At 42.4% G+C, this 8,853-nt stretch overlaps 1 protein-coding gene across 2 annotated transcripts; it reads right to left on the reverse strand.

Annotated features, from left to right (window-relative positions):
* Window positions 1-2,583: 2,583 nt before the first annotated feature.
* Window positions 2,584-8,447, reverse strand: myclb (MYCL proto-oncogene, bHLH transcription factor b). 2 transcript variants are annotated; one of them, XM_060942837.1, is made up of 3 exons: window positions 8,321-8,447; window positions 6,095-6,709; window positions 2,584-5,019 (listed from the first exon to the last, which is right to left on the reverse strand). In XM_060942837.1, the coding sequence occupies exons 2-3, from the start codon at window positions 6,657-6,659 to the stop codon at window positions 4,379-4,381; spliced, it is 1,206 nt and encodes a 401-aa protein (XP_060798820.1). In that variant the 5' UTR covers window positions 6,660-6,709; window positions 8,321-8,447; the 3' UTR covers window positions 2,584-4,378. The 2 variants fall into 2 exon arrangements, with proteins under 2 accessions (XP_060798820.1, XP_060798819.1); XM_060942836.1 differs by having other exon boundaries at window positions 8,126-8,447.
* Window positions 8,448-8,853: the final 406 nt, after the last annotated feature.

An 8,853-nucleotide genomic window follows, 5' to 3' on the forward strand; every position in this document is an offset into this window, starting at 1 on the left:
TGTTGACTGCAGTTTTCAAACATTGCCATGGTAAGATTCTCAGTAAGATGCAGGACTTTGACTTAGTCACTGTAGAACATTAACCTTTTTTTAACCACTCCTGTGTTACTTTCATCTTGTGTTTGACATCATTGTGCTGCTGAAAGGTAAAGTTTCTCCCAAGCTATAATTTTTTAAGCAAGTTCTTTTGTAATATCCATCCATCCATCCATTATCCATAACTGCTTATCCTGTGCAGGGTCATGGGCAAGCTGGAGCCCATCCCAGCTGACTATGGGCGAGACGTGGGGTATACCCTGGACAAGTCGCCAGGTCATCGCAGGGCTTCTCTTGTAATATCCCCCTGCATTTTGCTCCATCTAGTATCCCTTCAATTTTGACAAGAAGTGCAAGTACTGAGGAGGAAAAGTGTCCCCAGAGCATGATGCTGCCACCACCATATTTCACATTAGGAATGGTGTTAATTGATGTGTGGTTTGTACCACACATTGCACTTCGAAACTTGCCCAAATACGCTCTCTCAATCTTGTTCTTATCAAACCAAAAATAAATAAATAAATAAATAAATGCTTCTTTAGAGGAATAGTTCTTTCTAGCCTCCCTCCCATACAGTACTCAATTATGCAGAGCTTTTGAAACGGGTGTCTGGTGCACTTGCACTCTGCTCAACTCGCAGCACACCTTCAACCACTGTACTCTATACCTCCTCCAGAGTGACTGTTGACCTCACTGTGGCTTCCCTCACTAGTCTCTGTTTTGTTTTTGTGTTGTGTTTTGAGGAACAGCCTTGTCTGGGTAGTGCATGGGTGGTGTGATGCAGCTTTCAGTTCCTCACTATTGATCCAACAGTGCTAACTAGGATCTCCAGTCTCTTATCCATCCATCCATTATCCATAGCCACTTATCCTGTACAGGGTTGCAGGCAAGCTGGAGCCTATCCCAGCTGACTATGGGTGAGAGGTGGGGTACACCCTGGACAAGTCGTCAGGTCATCACAGGGCTGACACAGAGACAACCAACCATTCACACTCACACTTACAGTCAATTTAGAGCCACCAGTCTTTGGACTGTGGCAGAAACTGGGGCACCCAGAGGAAACCCGTGCAAACACGGGGAGAACATGCAAACTCCACACAGAAAGGCCCCCGTTGGTCCCTGGGCTCGAACCCAGGACCTTCTTGCTGTGAGGCGACAGTGCTAACCACTACACTGCCATGCCGCCGTATTCCTAAATTATGAAATTCTATTACCTTATTTTTAATTAACTTCTATTTTTTGCTCCCTTCCTTCAGACTGACAGATTCTTGAATTACATTTCAACTGAGGTGTTTTTTTTATTCTTGTTCAGAATATGAGAGCCGTTTTAATAATTCCCAGGTGAAGGCTAATTATAAGTCAGTTGTGTCTCTGTTAGTACAATATTTTTCATCTGAAGTTTCCAGAATTTGGGGTTTAAATACTTATGTAAGCACCATTTTTTAATTTTTGATTGTCTTTGAAATACTCGCTGACCAATGAGTTTTAGAAAAATTTACTAATTCATTCTCATTATCTCTAGCCGCTTTATCCTTCTACAGGGTTGCAGGCAAGCTGGAGCCTATCCCAGCTGACTACGGGCGAAAGGCGGGGTACACCCTGGACAAGTCGCCAGGTCATCACAGGGCTGACACATAGACACAGTAACCATTCACACTCACATTCACACCTACGGTCAATTTAGAGTCACCAGTTAACCTAACCTGCATGTCTTTGGACTGTGGGGGAAACCGGAGCACCCGGAGGAAACCCACGTGGAGAACATGCAAACTCCGCACAGAAAGGCCCTCGCCGGCCCCGGGGCTCGAACCCAGGACCTTCTTGCTGTGAGGCGACAGCGCTAACCACTACACCACCGTGCCACCCCATAAGAAGGCACTTTTCAGATTAAAAAAGAAAATATAATGAAGTCTACTGGGTTTTGGTGTAAAATTAAGAAGTGTGACAGTCAAAGTGTCCAGAAGAACTGTGGCTGGTTCTGTAAGATGCCCAGTAAAACCTACAGCTCGTTTCCTTATCAAACTGCATTCATTGTACCCGAGACTACTTTTTTTTTTAAGCAAAGGATGGTCTCACACCAAATATTGACCGTGTTTCATTTATTATGGCTTACTGCTACTTAAAAATAAATGTTGAAACAGGCCCTGTGATGACCTGGCGACTTGTCCAGGGTGTACCCCACCTTTCGCCCGTAGTCAGCTGGGATAGGCTCCAGCTTGCCTGCGACCCTGTAGAACAGGATAAAGCGGCTAGAGATAATGAGATGTTGAAACATTTTTTTTTCCAAGCCATTTTTGGTCTTTACATGTGCCTAAGACTTTTGCACAGTCCTGCATGTTTATCATAAATAAATTTCAAGGAGGTGAATAAATTTGCAAATCAAACTAACTCTAAAAAAAAAAAAGTATGGTGTAGCTTTTTTTAATGTAATGTAAGTGGAATAAAACACTGGTACATCCTGGATGGTACTGATTATTTTGCTATTACGTTATATTGTGCTACTCCTTACGGAGATGTTTTAGTGAAAGAAAACACTAAAGACATGAGTGTTCTGATTTTGAATTTATTGTCTGACTTCTATGGGTTCTATGAGGTACTGAACACAAAGTGCGTAATGCTGCTGTCATGCTCCAAGTGTAACAATTAACCACTAGGAGAGACAAAGTGAACAAATGAGCAACAAAGAAAATGTTTAAAAAAAAAAATCAGCTCAGCAAACAGAGGAAAAAGGTATGTGACATTCCAAAACATTAACATCTTAAAGCTTGGCTCATCCACCAGAAAATAAACGTAACACAGTGTTGAGCTTGCTGATGGTATATGCATCTTGGAGATAAAGAGGCCTTAAAGTCTCAGAAATGGAGAAAGAGATCAGTGAGGAATAGAACAAACGGGCTACCATCATAGTTCTTTGGATTAATTTTTCAGACCAATTAGGCCTAGTTCAACACCAAAAGTGATTTTACAATGGAGAATTGTTGTTTATAGTGACTTAAATTCAAAACTAGGTTGAATTTGAAAAGGATTGAGTCAGAAGATGATGTGCAAATCAGCCTTTGGAATAACAGCGATACTCTAAAAGGGTTCTTGGTTGAGTGAAAGTGTACGTATGAGAAAGCAAGGCATCATGCAGGATGATGACATTATAAAGGAAGAGCTGGAAAGTTGTGTGATTCAAAGGATATTGCACTAGGAAGAGATGTGCTGTAATAAAAATATGAGATTCTTGTAAATGAATGAAGCATACACCACCAGTAGAGCTTTTTTGTTTTTAAAAAAAAAAAAAGGGGGGGGGGGGGGGGGAGAACACACACATTACCATTACAAAGGAACACAGAACTCTGTAAGAAAATAGATTATAAAAGTCTCTTCAGCATTTTTGAATTACTAACCGATTATTATATACCCATTAAAAAACAAGATGACTAGGCAGTGGAAACATCAAGGTGACTTGCAATGCAAAGTAAGGTTCTATAGTGTCATTTTAATTTTTTTTGTTTTTACTTTTGTTAACAAAAATAGAAGCTTTGATTTGAAATAAGATTAAACCAAGTAGGCCAACCAAGATTCAGAACAAGAGAGGGTTAAATATATAAAAACAAAAAAGTTCAAAACGACCTCAATTTTGGTATTAAAATGGAAAGCATGTATAATATACTTTACACACCTATACAGCAGAGCTATTATGTACAAATGGTTACAGATTTCACAGTTTATGTACATACACACACACAAAATATTGGTAAGGCATGAAATCTGATGTGCACCAGTACAAGAACATTTAGAATGAACTGATAAACCAAACGTAATCCATGTAGACAAACGGTAACAACTTCCTGTCTATTGAACTCCAATCCTGCTAGAGTATTGCAAGGGCCACACAAACTTCACTTTTAAATTGTTCAAAACATTTAGTTTTGAACTAATGTTCAAAACTATGGCACAGCAGGGCAAAGACATTACATCAGATAATCCACTTTATTAAGTTGGTCAAATGTGCATACAAGCTAAATGCTACATTTCAAGCAATGCCAAACGGCGCGGTAATTCAAATTCATACAATGTCCCTGACTAGGATTGTTTTAATATTAAAGAGATTTGGGGGAAAGACCCTTTTCTTTTATCAGCAGGGCACTCTTTGGGAAACTCAGTGAAGTTTATGTAATCCACAACACACCAGGAGTATCCTTCCCCCTAACTACAGAATCAAATGTGCAAAGATCATTGGAGAATAAACTAAAACAAAACGTACAGAACTCTTAAGTCTTTAATAATCCCCACTTTTAACCAAGCACGCTCACAAAAAACAGTCCCTGTGACTGGCCTGGATCTGTGACCAACTTTAAGAGCGTTTCAGCTCTGCTATCCTCCGAAGGAGTTGCTGATGCCTGTTTTTGAGATGCTTCTTCTCCTGGGCTTTTTGCTTATCTGTGGCATGTAGCAGATGCAGATACTCTGTCGCCTTGGTCAGGATCACCACCTTGGGTGTCTTTGGACAGTCCACAAGGCTGGGAATCTCATCTCTCAGGGCTAGGAAGCGTGAACGGAGATCGTTGCGTCTCTTCCTCTCCAGGAAGTTATGGTTCTTGCGTCTGTCCATGTCCTCACTGTCTGAGCTTTGAGGGCTAGCCGGCTGCGATTTTGGGCCATGATGGGATGAGGCAAGAGGTGGTGAGGGGGTTGTGGAGTGTGCTGGACTGGAAACAGATGCAACTGGTGAGTGGGGTTTGCTCTCGACTGTGTGGACTGTGGGGCCTGGCCGGGGCTGTGAGGTCTCCTGGCGGATCCTCTTGCGAGGAGGCTCTGAATCAGGGGACGGGGCAGCGTAGTTGTGCTGCTGTTGGTGGATGGAGATATGGAAACGTTTTGTGCCTGGGTCGTGTGGGTCAGCACGCACCGTGATGGTGACCGGCTTGCGCGAGTTCACTGGCCGTGACTTGCCATGCTTGTGTTCCACTGTCACTACGTCAATCTCCTCGTCATCTAAAATGACAGATATTACAAACAATTTAACCCTCAGATACTTAGAATAGATTATACAACATTAACTTAAAAAAAAAAAAAAAAGGTTATTTAATCCTGGTCTTCGTGCAGCCACTGACCCATATAACTCCTGATCAAAGCATAACAGAGCTATTCTGAGGGATGGTTGGGATACTACAGAATACCAAAAGATTAAAAGCCAAAAAGTTCTTTCCTACAGCAACATTCTGGTATGGAACCAAATGCTTTCAAGGCCAACACTTGCATCATAACTTCCAAAGTTCCCAAAATTATTACACTATTTAATAAATGGATTTATTCAGTCACAAAAGGCAGCTTAACTGAATCACATGAAAACCATGCCCGAGTTACAAAAGAACATTAGCAACTTGAAATATTCAATGGGACATTTCACTTCTGCTGACATCAAAAAGAACTGCTTAGTTTCAAAACAGTCTTCTTTAAGGCACACATTTTCTGTGATTAAGGCTTGAAAATGCTAAGAAAAAGCCTTTTTAATCTCTCACACAAACATACTTTAATCCTCCACTAAACCTATCCTGGACTTTTCTGGATCTGGTCTTCCACAACCCATTGGTTCTCCTTACAGCCATTCACTCTCTGTGCCCCGCCCACCAGTAAAACAACCCATCCTGTTGTTCAGGCTCAGGAATGCAGGACCATGGAACAAGTCCACAAAGACATTCCATACCAAACCCAGAGTGATGTCAACCTCAAAACCAGGGCAACGGGGCATAACTGGAGTAACACCTCTAAGGTTTTCACACATTACCTTAACAGTTAAAAAAAAACAAACCACAATACAGAACCTGTTGTTACACTGAAAAAGACAGTGCTGACCAGATCATTGACTAACTTGTGGTCAAATCTTAAATACACGTCACCACACTTTCTAGAGCTTTAATCAGAATTAACAGGTCTTTAAGCCCTAAACAACTAGGCTCCTTAAAATTCAGCATTGCATCACAGCTTAACACATTTCACGCCCATTGAGTGAGTCTGAAAATACCAGCCCACTACAGATCTAAATCAAGGTCAAGGACTCTGCACCTACCAGATGAGTCGGTGTGTGACTCAGAGCCAGAGGACACCTGCTTCTTGCAGCCACTCAGCGGGAAGGTCAACACAGCCGCTGGATCCACACAGTCCACCATCGGACTGCTGAGAGATAACGACTCCACATGAGTACTCTGTGACCTCGAAGGGGGAATCTGGGGGACAAGAGGCACTTTGGCCCCACCCTGGCATAACATGTGCTCACTGACAGCCTTCTCAAGCCTCTGAGTGGCTGAAAAGCCGCTCCACATGCAGTCCTGTATGATTATGGAACTCAGGTTGCACTGTGCCTCAAGCTCGTCATCCTGGCCCAGGAAGTGGGACACCCACTCAAGTTTGTCCCCCAGTGATGGACACACAGATGTTTCATCCAGCCTCCGCACGGGAGACGTGGGTGGTGTGGGCACAAGCTCAAACTTCTTCCAGATGTCCTCACTGGGTGCAGTGGACTTAAAGAAATCTTCATCTGGATCATGGTCGTCATAAAAGTAGTGTTGGTACTGATCTGGATCCTCCATGTCCCAGCATGCATAGGGTAAAGGGCTCGCACTGATTCCTGGCATTTAGAACCTTTCAGAAGTGTGCACCAGCCACAAGTCAGAATAAACAAGACCTAAAAGAGGACAGACAAGCAATTCATTAAGAAATGTCTTGCAACTGCTCAAATAAGTCAGCAGTGTGTCCTAAAGCAGCCGGTCTGCCTGGCAAGAGACCAGCTTATTCTCTTCTACAGGTTTTAAATAAAAGGACTTGGATTTTTCAGTGAAGTCATTTTCCATTGCAGGTTCATTGTCTGGACATTGGTTTATGAAAACAATGCAGCAGCATTATTTAAGCGTTAAATCTGTTATTCAAATGAGCTCGGTGCAGTCACACCACTCCCTTCAGCATGACTCTCAGAAATGTGAAGAGCTGCAAGAAACCAAAGTATGGAAGTCAGACTCCGCCAGTTGGAAGAAAAATGAAGTCAAATTCTGTGGTGTCATAATTATGAGATACCATCACATTTATTAGGACTTTGTATCTCATGAGATACTAGGTTATAATTATGACTTGCTGTCATAATGATGACTTAAGATTTCATATTCTGAGAACAGATTATTATATGAGATAGTCAGGAGATACCAAGTGGGAACCATGAGCTAGAAAGTCATCATTATGAGATACCATCACATAGTTCCCACTTAGTATCTCATAATGATGACTTTCTATCCAAGTGGGAATTGAGATAGTAATCATTATGAGAGCCCTGTGATGACCTGGCGACTTGTCCAGGGTGTACCCTGCCTTTCGCCCGTAGTCAGCTGGGATAGGCTCCAGCTTGCCTGCGACCCTGTAGAAGGATAAAGCGGCTAGAGATAATGAGATGAGATCATTATGAGATAATAAGTGGGAACTATGAGCTAGAAAGTAAATCATTATGAGATACTAAGTGGGAACTATGAGATAGAAAGACCTTATGAGATACTCTCATAGTTCCCACTTAGTAGATCTCATAAGGTCTTTCTATCTCATAGTTCCCACTTAGTATCTCAATGATGACTTTCTAAGTGGGAATTGAGGTAGTACTCATTATGAGATACTAAATGGGAACTATGAGATAGAAAGACCTTATGAGATACTCTCATAATTCCCACTTAGTATCTCATAATGATGACTTTTTAAGTGGGAATTGAGATAGAAAGTCATCATTGAGATTTCATAATACCTCTGTCTCATAATTATGCAAAAGGGCTCATAATAACGAGATATTAAGTCATTATTATGAGACACCTTCTAGTTATCAGGCTTCCAGACTAATGTGACAGTCGAAGTAGAAAAAAAAAGACAAGTTTCGCAATCCATTTGATTACACAACAGCAGCTTCACCGGGGAGTGGGTTCGGGTTCGGTACAGAACTGCAGTTCGGTTCGGTTCTTCTCTTCGCAGAGCTCTGTAGCTTCAAAGAAACCATTTACTTCACTAACCACAAAGTCACCCAACCATGCAGCACAAACAGCTAATGATTTCTACCCTTTCACAAGCTTACCGTAAGATATTCCCCAGAGTCCGTCTCCCACAAGACATTTATTTGAGTTGTGAAATTCCCGAGCGACTGCGCCGAACAGAATCACTCCTGCAGTTCACTCTCACAGCTTTCAAACTCAATTCCCGAACACACGCTTCCCAAAACACAAGCTACACAGAGCCCGGAGGCGGGAACACAAGTTTCTTTCTTGCCTACAGGTTTCTTGGTGCAGTTGGTCCGTGTTTTCAGGGTTCTTTCGCCCAAACCGAAGTCCAAGCTGATACAGAGAATAAACACAGAGCTGCCCAGCGCTGCCGCTTCAACTTACTATGGAGCCGCGAAACAACTACAGCTCTGTATTATCCTACCGAACAGGCACGCTCATTTACATAAAGGGGCTGGTAGTACTCGCGTAGCCACGCCCATTTAAAGTGACAGACTCGTATAAAAACAAACATTCACAGATTTATCTTACTATATATTGTTTGGTCTCCTGGAAAAGAATACAGTACATGATTCTCATCTCATCTCATTATCTCTAGCCGCATTATCCTTCTACAGGGTCGCAGGCAAGCTGGAGCCTATCCCAGCTGACTACGGGCGAAAGGTGGGGTACACCCTGGACAAGTCGCCAGGTCATCGCAGGGCTGACACATAGACACAGACAACCATTCACACTCACATTCACACCTACGGTCAATTTAGAGTCACCGGTTGACCTAACCTGCATGTCTTTGGACTGTGGGGGA

The sequence above is a fragment of the Neoarius graeffei genome, chromosome 16 (assembly GCF_027579695.1).
Source record: "Neoarius graeffei isolate fNeoGra1 chromosome 16, fNeoGra1.pri, whole genome shotgun sequence".
Taxonomy (NCBI): Eukaryota; Metazoa; Chordata; class Actinopteri; order Siluriformes; family Ariidae; genus Neoarius; species Neoarius graeffei.